Below are 24,560 nucleotides of genomic sequence, written 5' to 3'. Positions count from 1 at the left end.
TTTTCGGGGGCAAACAAGCCAAGCAACGGCTTGTGGTCAGTCACCACGGTGAAGGGCCGCCCGTACAAGAAATCATGGATTTTTTTTACTCCCTTCACGATTGCCAGACCCTCCTTGTCGATTTGTGAGTATTTCCGCTCGGTTGCGTTGAGTGTCTGGGAAAAGTATGCCACCGGTACCTCTCTTCCATCCGGGAGTTGGTGTCCCAGGACAGCGCCAATGCCATAGGGCGAGGCGTCGCATGCTAGCACCACCGGCAGCCTCTCGTCGAAGTGTGCCAAGACCGAGTTTGAGACAAGCAAGTCCTTGACTGCTTGGAATGCGGCCTCCTGGCGCTGGCCCCACACCCAAGGGGCCCGCTTGTCCAGGAGTCTGTGTAGGGGCTCCGCTACCGCCGCCTTGTGGGGAAGGAAGGAATGGTAAAAGTTCAATAGTCCCAAGAAGGCCTGAAGTTCAGTCTTGTTCTTGGGCGCTGGGGCATCACAAATGGCCCGTACCTTGTCCCCAGTCGGGTGGACCCCTTCTGCATCCACCATAAATCCCAGAAAGTCCACCTGAGGCACTCCTAGTAGACATTTTTCCCGCTTCACCTTGAGACACGCCGTCTGGAAACGGTGCAGAACAGTGCGGAGGCGGTCCTCAAACTCCTCTGGAGTGGGCCCGGCAATCAACACATCATCGAAGAAGGGGGTGACACCAGGAATCCCTTTAAGGAGAGAGTCCATTAGATTCTGGAATATGCCTGGTGCCACGCTGACACCGAATTGCAGCCGCTTTACCCTGAACGCTCCTCTGTACATCACAATCGTCTGTGCCTCTGCTGTGGCCTCATCTACTGGCAGCTGTTGATATGCTTGGGCCAAGTCCAGCTTGCCAAAAATTTTCGACCCAGCCAGGGTGGCAAGGACATGGCTGACCACTGGCACTGGGTATGCATGGGCCGTGAGGGCCTTGTTTATGGTACATTTGTAGCCTGCGCAGATGCGGACCGAACCATTAGGCTTGACGGGTGTGACGACTGGGGTTTCCCAGGGGGCATTAGGCACCGGCTCCAGCACTCCTTGCTCCACGAGTCGGTCCAATTCCTCGTCTATACGGGGTTTCAGGGCGAACGGGACCCGGCGGGCCTTGAGCCTGACCGGTCGTACTGCGGGGTCAAGCTGTAGAGCAATGGGGGGGCATATACTGTCCCAATTTCCCATCGAAAACCCCCGGAAATTCCTTGCATATGGCGTCCACGTCCACTTGTAAGCTCGTGTGGTTCACCCCGGTGACGGCTAGCCCCAGTGGTCCAAACCATGCCAATCCCAGTAAGCTAATGTAGGGGCCCTTGACCACAAGCAAGTCCAGTTGCCGCGTCCGCCCTCGGTTTTGCACCCTGAAGGTCCCCACCCCCATTGTGGGGACCTTACGTTTCTGGAAGTCCCGGAGGGTGAATGGGGCCGGCCTGAGTTTGGGACCCCCAGTAGGACACAGTTTCCTTAAGGTCCTTGCCGAGATTATGGATAGAGTTGAACCCGTGTCAAGCTCCATGCGGCATGGGGCCCCCTCTATCTGTACCTCTACATAAATTTTCTCTACGTTGGGGTGGGGCAACTGGTATACCTGGAAGTCCGTGAGCTCCGTCGAGTTGCCTTGGTGCGTTGGGCCCCAGGACCTGGGGCTCTTGGATTCGTCATCTGATGCCTGGTGTCGGGTGGGCCGAGCCCGACACACCCGGGCAATGTGTCCCAATTTTCTGCACTGCCTGCACTCTGCGTTGCGGAAACGGCAGGTCCTCCTCTCGTGACTTTCTCCACAGCTTGCGCAGTTCCCTCCTTCTCGTCGAGGCAGCTGTGGTATGTGGGCTGCTTGAGTGCACTGCTGTACTCGGTGCACCTCCTCCCTGTTGGATCCTGAGTCGTCGGTGAGGTCTTCGTGGTGGACCCTCGGTTGGGACGGCTGGCTCGGCCGTGCCTCTTGCGTCGACCTCTCGGCAGCTTCCGTTGCCAGGGCCTCCTCCAGAGCGACCTGGAACGTTAGGTTCTTCTTAGCGTAGAGGCGTCGTTGCAGCTTCTCATCCTTCAGGCCACCGACGAGGCGGTCACGAAGCATGTCCTCCAATTCTGAGAAGTTGCAGAACCGGGCGGCTTGGCGGAGAGAGGTCACAAACCCAGTTATGGTTTCCCCAGGGGCTTGCCGCTTTGCATAGAAGACATTTCGATGAGCCACCACTGAGGGCTGTGGCGAAAAGTGCCCCTTCAGCTGTTCCATTATTGTTTTGTATGGAACAGTAGCAACGTCTTCAGGCGCAAGGAGAGCCCGGGCGATTTCAAACGTCTCCTCTCCGCAGACGCTGAAGAATATTGCCCTCTTCTTGGCGTCTTCTTCATCGGTGACCCCTTTGGCTTCTAGGAGGAAGGTGAAATGGGAGGCGTACACTTCCCAGTCTCCAGATGCTGGGTTGAACGGCAAGAAGCTGCTGTCGGTTGCCATTCTGAGTTCCTTGTGTCCCGGAACTGAAGCCTGCATACACGGTGCGAGGCAGCGGTGCGGCAGGTGGCGGTGCTGCGGTGCTGTGTGTGGCAGTCAGCTCAGCGGGATCCCACCTTCGTCGCCAGTGAAATATACTCAGAGTCGCAAAGTGATTTCATGCTCTTTATTCAGCTCATAGTGGTGAGGAGGAATGAATGAAAGTCCCCTCAAAGCATCTGCTTTATATACATTATTTACACAATGGGCTGCACATGATTGGCTAATTCCGGAATTCTACTGTAAGCCAATCAGGTTGTGGATTCACTTCTATCTGGAGCATGATTGGGTGGTTCCTGCCAACCAATCATACTGCTGCCTTGTTCTAGGACCAATCAGACTGCTGCATTCTGAATCCTATTGTTCTAGGACCAATCAGACTGCTGCCTTTTGGATCCTATTGTTCTAGGACCAATCAGACTGCTGCAGTTTGGATCCTATTCAACTCAGTACATAACAAAGGTGTAGACAGAAAACGGGTTTCCTGCAGAGCAAAGAGGAGGGAGTGCCAAAGAAAAAAAGGAAGACTTAAGGAAGGAGCCAGGAATCGAGGCATGTCAACTGAAAATCCCTACAGTTAAAGACTTTCATTTTTCTTCAAACCTACACTTCTATGGCCTTAAACTGGATAACTTCCCCACATCTTCCTTTAAACAGGCATGCTTGTATACCTTCCCGAAAGGTCAAGTCCCGCCACCGTCTGCGTCTGGCAGCCCAAGAAGAAGAGCGGCACGTCACAGATGGTACAGAGACCCATGCTGATTACGCTCATCAGGGCGATCTGGGTGAGGGAGAGGCGGCAGTTCCTTATGATGGCACCTCCAAGGGCGATTCCGAACATGCCACTCGGGATGTTGACAGCTCCTGTGGGGTGGCGGTGATGATTTGTTAAATTTGTATACCAACCTTCACACAAAGATTGCAACATAAAACTACAAAATCAGAACACAAAATACATTTTTAAAAAGCAACGATAACCCTGCCTGTTCCTTCTTTAAACTGCAGGGGTTTTGTTACAATCAAGCGGTATGTGGATTTTGTTAGATATATAAACAATGCAGAGATCCACCAGCAGAACCTTTCCCTGCCCACAGCCTGCTTATTTTAAAGAAGCTTCTTTAAAAAGGGGTGCAACTGGGCGGGGGTGGGTGTTTGCAATTTTTCCTAACGGTGCTTCAAATATATGTGATTTCACTGGTGTGCACGGTGCCTCGGGATGTAACCCCCTTGTAAATGGGGGGGGGGGTTGGCCTGTACAGTTGCACCCACATTCCTGCACTTCTATTGGGCATGCATTTGCCATTTTAGAGCAGGCATTCCACGTACAACCAACAATAGATTGACAAGGGTTTCTGATTCCCAGTTGTTTAAGAACAGTGACCGTGAAAAAGCTCTTGCGCCCACATTGAGCTACTGAAAGAAATCTGGGTGGGAGGAAACCAGGAGTTCTTTTTGTGTCAAAAGCTCAGGCCTGGTACTGAAAAGCAAATTCCTGGGCTGAGCAGACACTCAGACTCAGATGCCCACCCCTACTTTCCTCTGGGCTCTTGGGAATCCATTAGATTCCCAAAGTACACCCTACAACAAAAGCCTAAAGACTGCTCATCACCTGATGCAGAGCGCAATCCCTTCCCATCTCTTGACAAAGAGATGTAGGGATAACATGGTGCATTGTTTTCTCCATTGATTTCAATGGGTTTACCCTGAGTAAAACTTAGCTGGATGCCACTCATGATTTTTGCCCTGAAAAAATTGAACGCTGCCAAAATTTGGCACAACACTGCCTCTTACGAAACGCGACAGGAATGGGATCTAAATGACCTTGAGATCTTGTGATCTGGAAACAAGGAAGTAGTACACACCTAGGATCATGTTGGCAACAGATGCTGACAGGGAGAACTGCCTCTCCAACAGTTTGGCCATGAAGGTTGCTATGCCAGCAATCATGCCAGAGAGATTGACCATAGCCAAGATGACCACCACTAAGATGGGGTTCTTCATCAGCCTCATGAAAACCACAGGAAACACTGCAACAGAAGAAAGAGTAGCAAATTATAATTAATAATAATAATAATAGGCATTATTCTGTTGCTGTTTCTTGCTGCTACAGACTAAGTAGGTAGTTCTCAAAGTGGGTGCTTCTGCTCCTGGGGGGCAGTGGGAATACCTAAGGGGTGCTAAGTGGCAAGGGGACACCAGAAGTATAAATGAGTGCCAGACTTTGAAAAGCTGGTGTCACTGGATCAAGTTAATCAATTTTTGTTGAATTAGTTAAACTAAATAGTTTTAATTGGGTTTTAAATAAATTTGCAACTACTGTTTGGAATTCTGGATTTTGTTGTGTTATTATCTTCTTTGTGGGTTGTGCACACCATTTTTTTGAATAATGTTTTTTATTGGGTAGGGTAGAGGGAACTGGGTATAGGTTTATGGAACCAAGTGGGCGATGGCGTGAAAAAATTGGGAGCCACTCGGCTGTTTTTTGTCTTGAAGCGGCGGCAACAGCAAGTATGGTAGTTATGGTAGTTTATGGTAGTTTAGGCAGCCAACACAGGGCGGTAACGTAATGTATATGTAGGAAGGAATGGCAGCTTAGCCTGTACAACCAAATCTGTTGCTCAGACTAAAGAACTAGCTGGGGCTTAAAAGGACTTAAAAGGGTCTGTTTAGCATGGAAAAGAGGAGACTTGAGATATGAGAGCCACCTTCAAATATCTTAAGGGCTGTCACATGGAGGATGGAGCAAGCTTGTTTTCTGCTGCTCCAAAAGGGAGGGCCAAAACCAATGGATTTAACTAACAAGGAGTTTCTGACTAAATATTAGGAAGAAATTTCTGACAGCAAGAGCTGTTTGGCAGTGGAACGGCCTCCCTTGGGAGGTGACAGACTCTCCTTCCTTGGACGTTTCGAAGCAGAATAATAATAATAATAATAATAAATTTTATTTATATCCCGCCCTCCCCAGCCGAAGCTGGGCTCAGGGCGGCTAACAACAATAAAACAATACAAAAGTACAACACAAACAACGCTCTAAAATCATTCATTATAAAATTAATTAAGTTCAAGCCACTGGCCACTATTGGGCCAGAGCTCCGCGAAGATTGCCGAGGGAGGGAGTCAGGCTGTGCCCTGGCCAAAGGCCTGGCGGAACAGCTCTGTCTTGCAGGCCCTGCGGAAAGATGTCAAGTCCTGCAGGGCCCTAGTCTCTTGTGACAGAGTGTTCCACCAGGTCGGAGCCACAGCCGAAAAAGCCCTGGCTCTAGTTGAGGCCAGCCTAACTTCTCTGTGGCCTGGGACCTTCAAGATATTTTTATTTGAAGACCGTAAGTTTCTCTGTGGGGCATACCAGGAGAGGCGGTCCCGTAGGTACGAGGTTGGATGGGCATCTGTCATGGATGCTTTAGCTGAGATTCCTGCATTGTAAGGGGCTGGGCTAGATGACCCCTGGGGATCCCTTCCACCTCAACAATTCTATGATTCTATGACCAGTGGAGCCAGTATGGTCAGCCGACTGAGTGCTAAGTGAGGTGTTTGAGGCTTGTATGGCAGTTGACACCGTGCCCTTGAGGAACCTGCATTTCAGAGGACATGTGGTAAGTTACGCTGTCAGATGACTAAGAAATGGGGGGGGGATCTGCAAGGCTTGCAGAGGAAACAGTTCCCTGGTGGTTGGGTCAGGAAGGCTCTGAAACCTAGCTGGTGGAAGCCCAGGTCACACAGAGAGACCCCCTTTCCCTACTCCTTTTTCCTTTATATGGAAAAATTCCAATGGCAGAATAGTAGTGCCAGTGGTTCTGTGCAGCTCATTTCTGCTTGAGACTCTTGATCCACAGAGGATGATGGCATGGCCCAACAAGTCAGGCCACCCCTCACATGAGCAGACTTTGCAGTCAACAACATCTCCCCAAAGACTTCTGCCATGTACAAGGTGTTGTTCCTTGGCAGTTCATCAGATATCATTTTATTTATATGCCGCCTTTCCACAACTCAAACAAATGCTCAAGGCGACCTACAACATGAAACACACACACACATAACGTCAACAAAAGCAGTCATAAACAGGAAGCAAAGCATTAAAAAACATATAACCAAACTGAACAATTTCCACGTAAATCATAACAGGATCTAAAACGAAGATACAGTGGTACCTTGGTTTGAGAACAGCTTAGTTTATGAACAACTTGGATTAAGAATGCTGCAAACCCAGAAGTAGGTGTTTTAGTTTGTGAACTTTGCCTTGGAAGCAGAACATGTTCCGCTTCCTGTTGAGTGTGTTCCATTGTAAATTGAGTCCCCCGCTGCTACGGGAAAGTATACCTTGGTTTAAGAACACTTTGGTTTAAGAACGGACTTCTGGAACGGATTAAGTTCGTAAACCAAGGTACCACTGTACAAAAAACCAACAACTCCTCCTCAGCCCAAGAGTCTTTTGCAGTTCAGCTAATAAAGCACCCCCTTTCCTCTGGGTGGTAAGCTCAGGAGCTGCTGGATTCCTCTATTGCAGTAGAATGCTTTGCACAGTGATATCTCTCTCTCTCTCTCTCTCTCTCTCTCTCTCTCTCTCTCTCTCTCTCTCTGGAATTTGTCTCCCTGGCTGATTAACATTTTCTTGGCCGTCCAGAAGCACAGTGGCAGATTGGAAGCATATTGTTATCTGATGGAAATAAAACTTGCTAGGCTAAAAGTAGGAACAGGGCATTTAGCTTAATCCAGAGGAGAAAGAGAGTGCTTTATTGGACCGGACAGCAAATGTTCCCCATTACTCTGCCTGATAACAGATCTCTAAATCAATCTTAAGTACGCTGCATCCCGACAGAGCTTTAAAGCTGCAGTTTTACAGCGTGTCTGGAATTTCCCCTGCAATCGTGGAGAAAGTTATAGGCTCGTCTTTGGCCCTTTATCGCTTTATCATGATGCAGATTAGTAGTCTGGTGGCTGGTTAAAATCTGCCCAGTTTTACCAAGAAGAGCCGTTCAGTTGGAATTCTCCACAAACCTATTTTTCCCTGAGCAAATGGACGCAGGGCCATTACAAAGGAACTGGAGGAAGCCATAGTGATTTCAGCCAAACCTCCTTCCACAGCAGCAGTGTAAGTCTGAACGTTCACATTGTCTACTACAAGCCGGCCTAATTAGAAAATTTACTCTATCCATTGTTTGCAGATCCAGTTATTAATTCTGAAAAACAGCAACTTCACTAGTGATGGGATCAAGCCTAAATATACATTTCCCGGGAAATGTCTCTACCTTCTCCCACATGGGATCTTGGTAACCTGGATTAGGTTTTCTGATTCTTATGTAACTAGATCCAGAATGTAGCCAACATTTCTCTTGGAGACCCACCCCCCCTCTCAAGAATAGGGATGGAGGAGAAATTTAATTCTATTTGCATCAGAAAGAACCTTCTGACAGTGAGAGTGGAATCGTCTCCCTCGGGAGGTTGTGGACTCTTCTTCCTTGGAGGTGTTTAAGTAGAGGTTGGATGGCCAGCTGTCATGGGTGCTGTAGCTGAGAATCCTGCATTGCAGGGGGTTGGACTAGATGACCCTTGGGGTCCCTTCCAACTTTCTGTGATACTATGATTTCATTGAGAAGCTATGTAATTCCCAGTTCTCAGACCAATATGTGAACCAAACCACAGCCATCCTTAGAAATTTACATTTAAAAAAAAATTCAATTACCCAACCAAATAATATGTACAATAATGCATATATTGGGTGAAATGTGCATAAAATGCATACATTCGTAAAAATAACATGGAGATCCCTTATTATAGGATGGGGAAATGCTTGCAGAAAAGTGCGAATTAGCCAAAAGCACAGACAAAAATGTAAAAAAAAATCCTTCCAGTAGCATCTTAGAGACAAACTAAGTTTGTTATTGGTCCATTTCATGCGGCTCAATGTGGTACCTTCCATAGTTCTAGTTACAGGTAGGTAGCCGTTTTTTTATTTTGTTTTGACTACGGCAGACGAACACGGCTACCTACCTGTAACTAGACAAAAATGTGTTTATTAGGAGAAATCTGCCCTAAATGTTTTCTACACTAAAATGTTTTCAAAGAGATTTTTTTAAAAAAACAAATCTGCAGGTTGCTGCAGAAATTAGAACTGAACTTCAGACTGGAAAAATGAGAAACTGAGAACTGAAATTGCCATTCATCCATTCCTGCTCAAGACACCCTGCAAAAGTCTGTCCTCTGCTTCTCTTTTTTCAGAGAAGAGAGAAGCAGGCATTCTCAGTAGTGGTGCCCTCCCTTCAGATGTCAAGGAGATAAAGAAGTACAGTACACAACTTTTAGAAGACATCTGAAGGCAGCCCTGTATCAGAAGGTTTTTAATGTTTGATGTTTTTATTATGTTTTTAGATATGCTGGGGAAACCCAGTCAGGTGGTCAGGGTTTAATAATAACATTAACAATAATAATAATAATAACTCCTGCTTGGATGCCCATGCGAGCGGACCTCCTCAGCTCTCGTAGTCCTCCCTTCACCTTACTGCCTCTCCCCATCTCTCTGCCTCTTCTCTATGTTATAGCAGTTTAATCATGAAACTTAAAGGAACATTAGTGTGCTCTCTGGAAAACCTATCTTTTATACAAATAGAAATGGATTTCCCTTGAAATTTTCTTGGACGAATAAGAAATACATAATAACAAACACAACATACATAACAAAACAACAGTGAACTTAGTCTCGGTACTGATAGTTGATGTGCAAGAACAAGCAAACAGACAAATAAATGAAGCAACCAGAAGACACAATAACAGGTAAGGTATAGAAACAGCAACCTGGAAGGCCAAAGGAAGAAATTTATTCATTTTTAAGCTGAAGGCCAAAAGTGTTTGGGTATTATACCAGTCCATAATGGGCAATGAAGATCTGTGGGGAGCACTGCTCCCTGCTGTCACAAAACAAATTAAACAAACAGAAGCCAGGTAATTGAGCATGAAGTTTAGGATTTTTGATTCAACTTGGAAGGGTTCTGTAATGGCTTTAGGGGTTGCTTGTGCGTAAATAGCCGCCGCTCTGGGCTAGGTTGGCTGGTTAAACCATTTCTCGCTGGACAGCCATCCACTCCGTGGCTGTTCAGTCGCTGGCAGAATCCGTCAGTGGGCGTTTCTTAAACCTTTTCCAACATAAAAGTTGTTTGACGCCCAGTCTCCTCCTACTCTCCCTGCGCGGAAGTCTTCTGCGCAGGGAGGGCGTGGGTAGCGGAGGACCTGTGCTCTCCCCGCTGGTGTCCAGTGAAGAGTCCCGGAGCCTGCTCTCTGCTTCCCCCATTGGCCCCCCTCTATCCCTGGTGTAGCGCTGATTTTCTTCCCCAACAGGAGACTTGCCTCTCTCCCTGCTTGGCCCCTCTCCAGCATCGTTGTGGGGCCTCGCCTCCTCCTCTAGTTCCGATGGCAGTTCCCTGACAGGTTCTAAGGCTGCTTACTTGGGACTGTAGGAAACCTACCCCTTTTCTCTCCATTCTCTGGAACAGTTAATTCCTGCCATTTCTTTTTTCTCTCCATCATCTTCATTTCCTAGATCTCACTATCTCTCTGTCCTCACGTAGTCCAAACCCAGGTTAATTGCATTTGAGCCTTCCCCTGGTCTGTCTATGCCCCCATTTAACCTTGCCACATCACCAACACGTTCTGTGTAACTTATACAGCAACAAACAGACTCTCCATCTCTGTCTACCTCTCTCTCTAGTAGTAATATGTTAGTGCTGCAAACTGCATCCAGTTTGCTTCCACACAAGACGTTAGCCACAATCGTTATCCATCCTTGTCTTTTCTTTATGAAATATCACACTAAACTCACTTGGATCCAAACTGATAAACAATCTAGCTGCATTTTAAGCAGGTGATGTGTACACAGTTTAAGTACAAGTTCTTGGTTCAGGTTGGTTCAGGTTGTGTGGGTTAGGGTAGCCTGTGTATAATCTTGTTCTGCTCCAAAACTGCATTCGGTCCTTCAAGATGCAAAGCCATATTACTTGGGATTTATTTGTTTTTGCAAATTCTCTCAAGTAATTAAGTGAGTGCAGCAACCTGTGTGGTGTGCAACAAACTCTGGAGCAAATAGCCCAAAGATTCATGCCTACATGGGGAAACATGGGTGCCTGTGTAATGTGTGAACCAAGACATGTGTAGGCTTCATAACTTGGGTATGCAGAGACGAGCAGGGCTTCTAGATGGGCAAATAAACACAAGCTTACTTCCGATGAACTGTTTCAGAGTGTAGTCTTTCAGTTCTTTTTCTTTACTTCTTTCGGGTAGGAAGTCGTCGTTTTGAGCTTCTGAAGGGCTGTTCTGGGGCGACTCTTCCTAGAAATGGGCAAGTGACATTGCATTAGACATAAACACAAGGCTATGAGTCAGTGTGGTCAGAGCGTCAGACTAGAATCTGGAAGAGCAGCTTTCGAATCCCTGCTTGGCCATAAAGCTCACAGGTGGCCTTGGGCCAGCTCCTGCCTCTCAGCCTAAACACAGGGACTTTGTGGGGTTTAAATGAGTAGGGGGATAAACCACGTATGCCACCTTGAGCTCCTTGGAGAAAATGGGGTGTGTGTGTAATATACCAGTCAATGCAATAAATAAAGAAACAGTAATATTCCTGGGAAACCTCTGGATCAGTCCACCAAAGCGAGAATCCTGCACAAAAGACCAGGAGTCCTTAAAGCTGGGCTTTGGTCTCTCCATAGTCCACTTTGTCAATCTCACTCCCAAACTCAGATGAACTCAACCTCACTTTTTATCCCCCCCCCCCGCTTCAGTCAGAATTGCATCCTACTGCTGTTTCCCTTTTTGCTACGCCTCCTTTGCCACACGACCGCAACCCACTGTTTCCGCAGAGCGATGCAACCCCACTGCACACTTAGTATTTTATCGGTTTCCATTATAGGCCAGCTACTATTATATCAGCCAGCTACTAATCTGATAAGTTTAGTAGCTGGCTGATTCAAATCATTTTCCACTGGATTAGCTAACTGCATTCTGCTTCAGTCTGATCCAAACCCACCCACAGATTTCCATAGACATTTTCAGCAGGGGCATAACACACACACACGTGCACACAGAGTCAACCCACAGCTTCCATCCATTTAACCTGTACAATTTCAGCTTTACGCATTTGACCAAAAAAAGATATATTTAAAGGGGGGGGGGCATCCAGGAAAAAAAGTCAGCAATCCCACCCACTGTTGTATTTGCCTTGGGATCCAGGAGTGCCCACCCCCAAGCTACAAATCTGCTTCAGAGGAAGGGTAACCCCATCAAGAGCAGGTAACCTCGAATCATCCAGTCTAAGGAACTGCCCCCTTAGGACTGAGCTTCAGTTTGTTGGGTTTCATCCAGTCCATTACCGAGGCAAGACAAGACAACAGTCCAGCACATCCACTGCCCCACCTGCAGATGTAAAGGAGAGGCAGAGTTGTTGCGTCATCAGCACATTGCTGACAACATACTCCAAAGCTCTGAAAGACCCCACCTAGTGGTTTTATGTAGATGTTAAACCTCCTAGGGGATAAAATTGAGGCCTGAAGAACTCAACACTGAAGGCTCTTTGGAGCTGAAGAGCACTCCCCAAGCATCACCCTCTGGAAGCAAGCATCCAACCAGGACTGGGACCACAAAGCAGTGCCGCCGCCACCCCAACTCAAGACAGCTACTCCAGAAGGATATCATGTTTGATGGTATCAAAAGTTGCTGAGAGGTCAAGTAGAATTAACAGGGTAGAATTTCCCATGTCTCCCTCCCAACAGTGGTCATCATATAGAATGACCAAAACAGTTTCTGTGCTAAAACTGGGCCTAAACCCCAATTGAAATGGATCTAGAAAATGAGTTTCCTCCACCTGGTCCATAACCACCTGCTTAATAACCTGCCCCAAGAAAGGGAGATTGAAATCCGAAGACTCAGTGAGGTCACTAACATAAAACATCCTAATAATAATAATAATAATAATAATAATAATAATAATAATATCTTTATTTCATTGCCCCCTCTCAGGGACAACGAAATTACTTGACTGCTCCATAAAAACACTAATTAAAACAATACAGTATAGTACAGCAAGGAAGATTAGATGACTTTCAAAGTCCAGGCTTCCCATTCAGGGCCGAGATCGCTCTGGAGAAGAAGCTGTTCTTAAGACGGCTCGTTCTTGTCTTCATCATCCTGTATCTCCGTCCCGACGGCAGGAGCTCGAAGAGACAGTGACCAGGATGCGATGGATCTTTTACTATGTCCAGTGCCTTCCTATGGCACCTTGTGGCATAAATCTGCTCTAAGGTGGAAAGTGGGCAGCCAACAATGCTCTCTGCTGCCTTAACAACTCTGCACAACCCCATCCTGTCCTGGGTAGTACACTCTGCTGCTTTTGTAATCTTGTTCTCCTCAAATCCGCTGTTTTGCCAAGAAAAAGGCTAGAAGAGAGTTTTTGTCCTTCTCTTTGTTAAGGCTATTGGATCTCCTCTGTGGACTTTGTTACAGTGGACGGCCCTGTCCCCGAGATTCCCTAGGGGCAAATCAATTTGACTCTGTGCAAATAGCATGGCAAAAAATCAAATGGATGCAGCAAAGTCAGCACTCCACTTAAAGGCAGAAAAGATCCATTTAAATATCCTTCCGTGGAGAGGTTAATGCCTGCGTTGTCTTTCTGGTGAAGTGACATTTAGCTGGCCTGGCTCTCAGCTTCATGGCACTTAGTAGCTGAATGCTGAATCTGGCCGGTACAAGTACAGTTGGTTTACTATGAAAGCTAAAACACTCATTACATGGAAGTGTGTGTATATGTATAAACCCTGACGATGGCTTGTTCTGGGAAGCAGCGTCAGGAGGAAGAGACTTGGAGAAGCAGCAGGTTGGAATGCTTAAACACCCCCTCTCCTGAAATCACTTCTTTCCTCTACTGCTCTTACCCCAACCTCTACAATATGGTTACCAGACATCCCTGTCTCCCAGGGACAGTCCCCGGATTTACAAATCTGTCCCCGGCCAAAATCTGTCCCCGGAATGTCCCTGGATTTCATTTAACGTCCCTGGATTTATATTTTAAGTGTTGTAGATTTATTAGTAGGGAATGAATGTTGCGTGATTGGTTCAATGGCACAAGACACATCACATGGGGACTTCCAGTGAGGCAAAATGGCAGATGCCACGGCAGCGAGCAGCTCCTGAAGCCAGCCAGAGCCAACTGTGCTACCAGGCTGGCTCCTGGCTGCTGAGACTGCCGCTGCCACGGCCGAGGGGGAACCACTCAACCCCCCCATGACCCAAATCAAGCTGGGTGTGAAAGTGCCCGGCCACCCGGCCGACAGCCCAGTGGCACTCCGGGGCCAGGGAAACCCTGGAGCCAATGCAGGGAGAAGGAGGAGAGGAGAAGGAGAAGGAAGAGAGAGAAAGAGGAGGGAGAAAAAAGAGGAGAGCCCCGACCTTGCCTCACTGCTGCTGCCGCCGCTAAGGAACAGAGGTAGGAGAGCACCGGGAGGGCAAGGACATGTGGTTGAGCCCAGGCCCGACCCGAGCCTACTCCATGGTGGCTAGCACCCCAAGAGAGCAAGCGGGGCCCAGAGGAAGGCCGCGCAACAGAGGAGACCACAGAAGAGATTACTTCTTTTTTAAAAAAAAATAAATAACCTTTTTTTTAATAACTCCCCCCCCTTTCTTTCTCTCTTTTTAAAAAAGTGTCCCTGGATTCTTTGGGGGGAAATCTGGTAACCTTACCCTACAAAGGCTTGTGAGGGTAAACATGTCTGGAATGCAGTTGGGGAAAGCAGTTGCATCAGAAAACCAGAGGGGCAGGGAAGGGTTAAGCATCTTTCTCCCCCTACCACTGCCTCAGCTTCAGTTTGACCCCTCCTCAGGAGGAGGAAACCATGACCATCACACAGGACATTCTCTTGGGGCTTCTTGCATCGTGATGAAACTTTGCAGGCCACTTGGGCTGAGGCTTCCACTGAGAAATGCAGGTGGAGCAGAGGCAGGAAAAAAGCAATTACCCAGCTTGGGAAGTGGCCAGGACATCAAAACTTATCACTGCTGCTCTTACAGCGCATGCCAAGGGATTGTTAACAATCAGGAGCAACCAGGGTCTCAGCTTTATGTCTCACTGGAAAAAGAGCAATTCGTTTCAAAACGCTGCTTCTCCTCCACGCTTCTTGCAGCAAACTGTTTGCCAGTGATCACTCCGCAGAGCTCACAAAAGCAAGCATTTCTGCCTCAGCAGAAGATTGTGTTTGCTTGATCTGATCTTTTGGAAAAACTGCTCATAATCAAGTAGGAAGCAACTCAGCAAACAAATGAGACTTCCCCTACTGCCACCCTTCACAGCCCATCTTCACCTTCTCTAAGAATGCCTCTGGATCAGATATATATCTGTGACTCATCACCTTCCTTTCTTTGCTTCAGTGTTCTATTTCCTGGTGTTCTCTCACCAGGGCTGGCCCTAAAACAGCCTTTCTCAACCTGTGGGTCCCCAGATGTCGTTGAACTACAACTCCCATCACCCCTGACTAGCAAGGCCAGATCTCAGGGATGATGGGAGTTGTAGTCCAACAACATCTGGGGACCCACAGGTTGAGAACCGCTGCACTAAAAAAAGGTAAAGGTAAAGGACCCCTGACAGCTAAGTCTAGTCGCAGACAACTCTGGGGTTGCGGAGCTCATCTCGCTTTATAGGCTGAGGGAGCCAGCGTTTGTCCACAGACAGCTTTCCAGGTGATGTGGCCAGCATTACTCAGCTGCTTCTGGCGCAACGGAACACCGAAACCAGAGCAGCGCATGGAAACGCCGTTTACCTTCCCGCTTTCAAACTGCTAGGTTGGCAGGAGCTGGGACCGAGCAATGGGAGTTCACCCCATCACAGGGATTCAAACCGCCGACCTTCTGATCGGCAAGCCCAAGAGGCTCAGTGGTTTAGACCACAGTGCCACCCACGTCCTGGCTGGCCCTACCATTAGCCAAAGTGGGGTGGCTGCCTCAGGTGGCTGATTCTGAAGGTCAGGGAGTGAACAGAACTGATGTGCCTGCTCTGTGCTCCCTAAGCTAGTCTGCTGCCCTCAAGTGTAGAGGAAGACACTGTCTATTTGCCAGTGATGAAGTAACATTCAATGACTGGTCTTCTGTACGTCGTTTGTGGAGGCACCATTTGCTCCTTCACTTTAAGCAGCAAAAAGGTTTGGGCCTTCCTTGTCTCTCACACAGGACACAAAGACAGAAGCTCAGCCATCCTTCTGCCACATGGCCAGTACACTTTGTCATGAGACTCGCACCCGCTTCCACTTTCACGACTTGAAGTTTGACAGTGCACCTACTCATGAATGGCTTGTCTGGGCTTCCTGTTTCCTGTGTGCCAGGGGATGGACACCGTGGAGCGAGACAGACGGAGATAATCAGAAAATGATGGGGGAATTGCATTTTCTGCATTCCTCTTTGATTGGAATAGGGACCTTGCTCTCACCCGCAGTTTGCCTGGCGGTCTGGCACTCTCTTCCTCATGGAATGTGAGGGCAGGAAAGGCACTGGGTGCATGGAGTACTCTGGCTGCTGCGACGCCCCCCCTCCCAATCCATTTCCTGGAAGCACAGGTTATCCTGCTAATTGGGTTTGTTTAATTGGAATAAACTACAGGCAACTTCTAGAGATGGTGAGATAAGAAACTGTGAAAATGAACCCAGCTACAAGGATTTAAAAGGTTTAGATTGAGAGGGGATTTCATTCAGTGAAAGAGACATTGCGGGGAGGGGAGCCCACGCTTTGCTTATATCAAAGTTTTTCTCTACATTTATGATATGGCAACCCTTCCATGAATGCAGGGTTGTTGTTGTTGTTTTAAAAAATATCTGTACAAGTGTGGAAGGAATAAATTGGAATATAAATAAGGAATTTAACAAAACTGGAACTACACATGTGTGATAGAAAGGAACTGAGAGGGAAGGGAGGGGGAAAATGCTATGCTTCGAAAATATGGAGCAAAGTCCTCTCTAACCTCCTTTATCCACAAAGAAATGTGTTTGAGATAAGGACAATTGGCCATAAATCAGCAGCAGGGAAGAAAGGAGTCTACCAGCTGCGGGAATAGAAGCTTTTGGATTAACTATTTGCAGTCTGAATTCAGACTATTCTTCCTAGGCTGGAAAAATGGTGAAGATGGCTTGACAAAGTGATGAGGTGACTTTTGGAAACTGAGATAACTGCTTCTCCCGAGACATGACAGGAACCATCAACAGTTGTAGTAATGAAGGATATAACACCATATATGGATGGGAAAACATTTTTTTAAAAAAATGAATGGCTTGTCTGAATGCTTGAATGCTTGTCCGTGTCTTGATTCTTCATTCTTCCTGCTTCCCAAACCTGCGCAAATCCACCCACCCACCCAATCCACTTTTGTGAAACATGGTCAGTGTGTTAAAAATGTAGAAAATACATAAATGTGCAAAGTCATCATTTATGAGTGTGCTGCTTTCTTTTCCACTTCTGCTGCTTCCCTGAACGCCCAGATGCGAGTCATGTTTGGCTACCATCAAAGGGCTCTGCCTTCGTGCCTCGCCTGGCCAGTTCTTCAGTTCCTGCTCCCATTATTCCTGTGAGTTGGTAACAGTTCATGCCCAGTCTACCCTGCTGTCAGTCCCAGCCTGGGCCTGACACGACCTTCACTGTGTGCTCCAACTGTGACAAGTTCTGTCTCCCGTTCGATGCTCAAGTAGCACCTTGAATGTAAAAGGTCTGGCTGGGTATCAGGAGGTCTAGGGAAGGGTGCCTGACAGATGGACACTGTCAGGGATTGGCTGGATGAGGAAGAGTGTTGGGCGATGCCTGCTCAAGAGCCACCAAGGAATGACACAGAGGAAGAAGGACAGTGGTGGTGGGACCTGCAGGACCAGTCTGTGGAAGGGACAAGCTGGGAGGTCATAGAAGCAGGAGGGTTGAGTGAACATGGGGGGGGGGGTGTCAGAAGAAGAAAGCCATTTCAGGACAAGGCTGGGTGCCAGGAGTCTCAGTGTGAGGCAGGCTCTGACAGAGAGGGGCCAGAAGCTCAGCAGCTGGACAGTCCTGCTCTAGCTAGCTCTCCTCCTCCACTGACAACCAAATCACAAAGAGTCCTGCATGTGGTTGAGCAACGAGCCAAACAGGCCCCAAAAGGGATCCTTCCTCCTCGTCAGTCTACAGCTGCTTTGGAGGAGTCTAGAGTGAGGGGGGCTAGCGAGAAAAGGAGAGGCCAGGTGCCAGTTCCACCAATGTCTTCAACAAGAGGAGACTAGCCTAGATGGACTCTGTTGCAGTTTTACTTTTGTGAATAAAAAGTTAATTGCACTTTGCATCTCAAGTGCTTTTCCTGACCTGTGGATGAACCTGCCTTCTCCTGACAGCCCCTTGACAGACACTCACTTGTCCACTAGGAGGTGGGATCTGCTTGGGATCTGCTCTGTCCCAGGAATGAAGAACGTTCCTGAGCATTCACTGACACATTGGGCCTGTTCAGCCAGACATGACAGCTGTAAACCCAAGATGGAGAGCACACAAGTAAATAGAGCAAAACATCCTGATGTGTACCATGCCATATCTAACTTTGCCCTTTCTCCAAGATACTCAGATGGCATACGTGGGGTTTCCCTCTCTCTTTATGTCCACAACCCTGTGGGATAAAAAGGTTAGACTGAGACAGGGCTTGGCCCTAGAGCACCAAGGTTGTTTTACAGGAGGGCACGAATCTGGATTCAGATCTCTCTGGTCCAAGCCCAGCACCCTACCCTCTAAGCCGTAGTGGCTCATGCGCCAGTGTTTTGAATTGCCTTACTTTCCATTTCAAGAAGAAACAGATCGTGCCTAGATATTCTCAAGCATGTCCTTACCTCTCTAGGCAGCTCTTTTGGAAAGAAGAAATAAGGTATTGAAGCAATGGCGACCACGCTGGCGGAAATTATGAAACCGAGCCACCAGGCTCCAACCCATCGTGGATCTTTGCTATTAATGTGAATGTCCGCTGAAACACAAAGCACATGGAAGAGCTCAAAGATACGCTGGTGCTTTGGTGGCTGATAGCACGACTCTCGGAGGCCTCAACAGCTACCTACCCCTTTTGCCAGGAACATAGACTCAGGCTCACCCAGATTTGCTTTTACACCACCTTTTAAGGCATAAAAAGGCTGAAATAGATCTGTGGCGTCTGCCTGTGTCTGTCTCTGGAAGTGGCACAGGTGGAAGCTGCAGATCCATTCTGGCCTTTTTCTTCTGCCTGCATCTCTGTTGCATGGCTCTGTCTCCATCTCACCACTCACCACATTTTGCTCACACCTGGTGAGTGACATCTCATTCTCTAGAACAGGAAGATGAAGAAAATTTAATCTGTTTTGGTCAATTTGGGTTAGCTCATTACCTGTTTAAAGATAAAGAACATGAAAACTGACTGTATCACTACAGCAACACCTGATATCACTACAGCAAAATAATATTTTGTTGTCTAATTTTAAAGTTGGTATTTTTCAGGGAAAGTTTAGTTGTTAATTTAAAAACCAGTGCTTAGCTAAGTTTTAGTTTCTTTTGTTTGTTTGGTGAAGAAAAATAATATCCTTTATGATTATGAGTATCAGTTCAATATTTTTTTCCCTTTTAGGGAAATCAAATCCCTGGTGAAATGTGCTATGCATGTCTATGGGGTCAGGGCACAAATATCTTCATTTTAAACTGTGTTTGACATCCTATAATCCCGCACATCTTGTAGTGGCTTCCCGTGAAGGACGTCATTTGCTCAGTGAGCCCTGGTTCTTTTAAACCCATCTCCTACACTAGCAGATTCCATTTGCTCGCTTGTCTTTGTGTACATTTGTTTCTATGAAATCTGAACCCTGGTGGCTTAGGACTGAAGTCATAAACCTCCACTCTGAGACACAGAAAGGTCAGTAGCGCTGACTTCAGCTAAGTACACATTCACTTACGGACTCATTGTTAAAACCATGTTTATGGAAGACAATCTTACTCGGCTACGAGTGATCGCCAAAGAAGAAGAACACATTTACCAGACATAGTGATAGACATCAGAGCAGAAGCACAAATTCTGGCCCACACTTCCTTCCCTCTGTGTCTGCGGGATTTACTCACTCACAAAGATGCTCACATAGAACATTTGTTAACTCACCTGCGGGAATTTTATCGATGTCAACAAAATAGCGCAACGTAGCTGCCCCCACGATGAATGCTAATGCAGGACCCACTGTAGTTGCAGCAAAGAGGATTCCTGTAAAAAAGGAAACAGAACTTCTGCTCAAGTAGCAAGCCCACTAAGCATCTTTCAAAATTTGTCCCAACGAGTTTATTTAACATTTACTGTATATACCGCCCTGATTGTGGTAAAATCTTTAAACAGTTTATCCTCTAAGTGGGATTGGAATAATGAGGTGTATTCACACAACTCACTTTTCCAGGGGATTTCCAACCCTAGATTCGGTTTGGGTATGTATGCATCATCCCAGTCTTGTAGATGGCTCAGCGTATGTGCAGATGCATATTCAGGTCAGTGGCAAGTCCATGCCATGTTTTAAATTTTCCAGACAGAGGCTGCTGTACCCCCACCCAACCAAATGGTGGCAAATTCCTGCCCTGGCTGACTAAAAAGATAAATTTAGTATGGTGGTGGTGGAGGTGGGAAGCTTCCTGCTAAGTAAAGGCCTGGTGGTAAAAAGAAAAAATCACAAAAACAGTCAGCATCTATTCAAGGAAAGGAGATCACCTAGAAAAAGCCACACACACACCCCACCATTGCCTGGGGATAAGGGTCCCTTTCAACCCAAAAAGTAAACTGTAAAGCCAGCCTCCTAACAGGCCTCTTGCAGCGTCATGTTCAACTGTAGCACCCACTACAAGGTTCATATCCTGCCAGCTGTTTTATTTTATGATTAAATTTATTTTATGCTTTGACTGCTGGTTTTGTAAATCATTTTGCGGGGGCTGCGACAGGGGAGCAATTTTTGTTGGGACTGCAACAGAGAAGAAAAAGTTTAACTCCTTACTCACTGCAGGCCTGATGAAAATCCCTCCTCCCAGCTATTAACATTAACATCATTAACATTAACATTAACACATCTAGTTTGGCCTTTGGGTTCCTCCACACTTCCAGTTGTCCCGTGATTTCAGTTTCCCCCTTGATCCACTCCATTCGCAGGGAAAACCAGCTCTTTAGCGCTCAACGGGAGCAAACATCCATCTGGGGAAAACTCGAATTGCCATTTGCTCTGACTGAGTGCGGAAAAGCGGTTTTCCCCAGGGAAAAACAGCGGGACAAGAGGATTAGTGGATAAGCCTCTTGTTTGTGGTCCATCCAGACAATCTGTTTGGGAACCGCTGCTTTATCTCTTCTTTCCTTGGCTCAGGGCCCTCCTTCATCCATTCTCAGGTGCGTTGCAGGTCACAACTCAAGACAAGATGCCTATATGGTATAAGGCACTAGCCTAGGCAGCTAGCCTTTGTTTCTAGCATCTTACCTATATAGAGAGGGGAGTTGCTCTTACTGGCAAAATCATCAATGTATGAGATGCCAAAGGGCTGGATGGGGACCCCGCCAATCCCCAGTAGGGTCTGCCCAAGTAAGAGTAGCATCACAACCACTTGGGTTTCTTTCTTTTCGGATTTAGTGCATACTTCTGTCTCATTCCGGTTTGGGAGGCAGATGTCTGAAGTGGTACTTTCAGAACCTGTAGAGGCAAAAGGAGATGCTATCAAGCTGCCACACCCATCTATTGTTTTACTGCCGGGTGAAACTCCCTTTGGAACTGGGCACAGCAAACAGAGCTATTGAGCAGCAGCAGCAGCAGCAACACAAAGCTGGTTTCTGTTCTCTTACCATCTTCTCTTACCCGTCCCTACCCAGCCTCTATATGGAAGGATGCTACAGCAGCACACAGTCGTGCAAGGAGGAGCATTCTGATAGTTGGCTTATGACCAGGTTACTTCAGAAACTGCCAAGTCTTTGAGACTGGCCCTGAAGGCCCTGCAGTGGTGGACTTTTGGGTCTCAAATACAGTGACACCTTGTGCCGGCACCAAAATTCTGCCTAGAGCTGTGTCTCATTCAGCTGCAGTCTCCACATCCAGTTCTGGTACAGCAGGCTTGTTGAAGGTTTGGTGGAGGCAGTGATGGCCACCAACTTGGATGACTTGAAAAGAGGGTTAGACAGATTCATGGAGGAGGGAGCTATCGATGACTACTAGCCCTTATGGCTGTGCACTGCCTCCACCAGTTGCTTGGAAACGATAGGAGGGGAGAGGGCTCTTGTGTTTGAATCCTGCTTGCAGGTTTCCCACAATGGGCATCTGGGTGGCCACTGTGGGAATCCAGGATGCTGGACTCGAGGGGCCACTGGCCTGATCCAGCAGATTCTTCCCATGTTCTTATGAATCATGGACCGGGAGAGAAGGGAAAACCCACTCTCATCACTGTCTCATGCTATTCGTTTAATGGAATGTGCACTGAGAGCCTCATTATTGCCCCCACCCCATCAGACTAGCTGAAATTGGCAATGGAGTCTAACGTAGCTTCCTGTATGGCTTTGGAAGAGAATTTATTGCCAAAATGTTTTTTGTGTGTTTTTAAATGTATTAGTTTATTGGTAACAATGAATTTAAGTTTATGTTGTACAGCTGTAAGTATAATAAAACATAATTGAAAAACTAAATAAAATAAAATAAAAATGGAAGTGTGTGTGTGTCAGTGTCCAACTCTTGGCTTGATCGTCTGTGGTTTTCTAATGCAAAATGAAAGTAGTTTCCCCCCTCAATTCCAAATGTGAACCTCCATACTGAAAAGCTACCCAAGGAGATTTGGGTAGAGACTGTGAGGAGATATGTTAGCCATCTTCAAATATCTCAAGGGCTGTCTCACGGATGATGGAACAAGCTTGTTTTCTCCTGCTCTGAAGAATAGGACTCGAACCAATGGCTTCAAGTTACAAGAAAGGAGATTCCAACAAAACATCAGGAAGAACTATCTGACAAAATAAAAAATTGTCCAGTAGCACCTTAGAGACCCACTAAGTTTGTTCTGGGTATAAGCTTTTGAGTGCATGCACACAAAAGCTTATACCCAGAAGAAACTTAGTTGGTCTCTAAGGTGCTACTGGACAATTTTTTAATTTATTTCTACTGTGTCAGACCAGCACGGCTACCTACCTCAACTACCTGACAGTAAGAGTTTTTCGACAAGGGAATGCTCTCCCTCGGGAGGTGGTGATTTTAAGCAGAGGTTGGATGGCCATCTGTCATGGATGCTTTAGTTGAGATTCCTGCATTGCAGGGGGGTTGGACTAGATGACCCTTGGGGTCCTTTCCAACTCTACATTTCTATGATTCTATGAATCAACAGTTTCCCCAATTCCAACTGCAAACCTTTGTGGTGAAAAGGTCCCCAAGGAGATCATACATAGGAAGTCCTTACCAGTAATGGAGCGATCATATTCGTAGGGTCCCGAGATAAAGTGAGGAAGTGACATGACCAGACCAGCAATGGAGACGAGGACAGCCCCATAGCCAATGAAGCGGGGCCTGTGGACTCTGCAGCCCATGTAACTCACAAAGATGATCAGCAGCGTGTTTCCCACCTGGGTAGTGAGATGAAAGGTTGAGAGGCCTCTTAGGATGTTGGGGAAGCCACATCCTTATGAAAGATAAAAGCAGGGGAGGAAAGATGGACAAGGAGCAAAGGTGGTACCTCGTTGAAGGAGACCACGGTGCCGGCCATCTGGCTGGACAGTCCAAAGCGCTTCTCGATTGTGGAAATGGAGCTTTTCACAAGGCTAGACGTCATCAGCTGAGAGAACTGCAGAAACCCCTGGCAAAAAACGAAGAACTGCAGAAGGAGAGAAAAAGAATGAACAAAAATCAAAATGGAACCTGAGAAACCTGAGGCTGTTGTGCCGCACTGGGAGTAACAGGTCCTGACTCGCTCCTTACTAGGTAGTCTGTGCAGGGCACACAGCAGCTGCTCTCCAACCCACCTGCCAAGTCTCTGCCTCCTTTCCCTTCCCTGTCACAAATACCTGTGGTCCCAAACCCCAGTTCTAACTATCATGTTTTGTGATGTATCTGTGCAGAGTTAAAACTGTGGGATAACCAGTCTCAAATAACCAACATGCTTAGGTCTAATTAATGCATGAAGGGGTTAATACTGTACACTGTCCTGCCTGGCTTAGCTATATCCACTCCCCTCATTTTGGGATGAAATGATTAATCAAGCTTTTGTTCCAGAGAAGCTCAATGTGTGAGGAGGTCTCAGCTAGTTGCTGCAGCTCAGACTGCATGGCTCTTACAAGCCAGTCTTGAGTTCCTGTGCCAATAATTTAGCAACTTTCACCACTTTGGAAATGTGCAACTTTTTCTGAATGCTGTATGGAAAAGCACAAGAATATGACCTTCGGAGAGTTTGTAAGTAAACCATTTTTAACTTACCAAAGGTGTGGCCTTTTTCTGTGCTCAGGGAAAAGGGAAGTTTTGGAACTCACAAGGGCATATTTTAAAGGTCTTCCATCCTACATTTCCACACTTTATTTTGCTGCATGTTTTGTGATTTAAAATCTCTGTTTGGGTTCTCTGACCAAAGAGTAATTTTATTTCGGCACTGCATGTGGGTTGGGCTAGTTGACCCTTGCAGTCTATTCCATCTCTACAATTCTATGACTAATATGGCTCTTAGTCTGAGGCAAAATAGAGAGATTGGGAGCTCAAGGAATGAGTACGGTTTTTGTTTTTTGCCACTAACAGTGTGTGCAAATGCACAAAAAAACAGACTGCTTGTGAGCAATAAATACAAGATGGGAACCAGCATGTGTGATAGTCACACTAATGTTACATATTGACGCTGCCTTTCAAAATGGTGGTGCTTTTCTGCTGTCACACACCAAGTCTCAACAATCAAGGGTGGCTCCCTACAAACATCACTTTAGATACCCTCTTAAAGTTAGAAGATGATTTGACACAGACTTTAAAACCTGTGTGCATGGCTTTTTAAAAAAATGATCAGAGGTGTTTCAATTTCATGCCACTTATTCTTGTGGGCTTTTAAACTGTTGC

The 24,560-nt window shown here is 46.8% G+C and overlaps 1 protein-coding gene across 7 annotated transcripts in view; it reads right to left on the bottom strand.

Moving 5' to 3' along the window:
• SLCO2B1 (solute carrier organic anion transporter family member 2B1) overlaps positions 1-24,560 on the bottom strand; it is a 76,870-nt gene that overhangs the window by 9,004 nt on the left and 43,306 nt on the right. For all 7 annotated transcript variants that reach the window (XM_083609864.1, XM_083609865.1, XM_083609863.1 and 4 more), the window contains 8 exons: positions 23,203-23,340; positions 22,930-23,092; positions 20,982-21,191; positions 19,640-19,738; positions 18,357-18,487; positions 10,719-10,827; positions 4,374-4,538; positions 3,183-3,375 (listed from right to left, as the gene is read on the bottom strand). In XM_083609864.1, the coding sequence (XP_083465990.1) occupies positions 3,183-3,375; positions 4,374-4,538; positions 10,719-10,827; positions 18,357-18,487; positions 19,640-19,738; positions 20,982-21,191; positions 22,930-23,092; positions 23,203-23,340 (1,208 nt within the window). The remainder of the gene's footprint in view (positions 1-3,182; positions 3,376-4,373; positions 4,539-10,718; positions 10,828-18,356; positions 18,488-19,639; positions 19,739-20,981; positions 21,192-22,929; positions 23,093-23,202; positions 23,341-24,560) is intronic.

This window comes from Podarcis filfolensis (assembly GCF_964270895.1).
Source record: "Podarcis filfolensis genome assembly, chromosome: 4".
NCBI classification, from domain to species: domain Eukaryota; kingdom Metazoa; phylum Chordata; class Lepidosauria; order Squamata; family Lacertidae; genus Podarcis; species Podarcis filfolensis.
The sequence above is the reverse complement of the archived record's forward strand: the minus strand, read 5'-3'. Positions and strand labels throughout refer to the sequence as shown.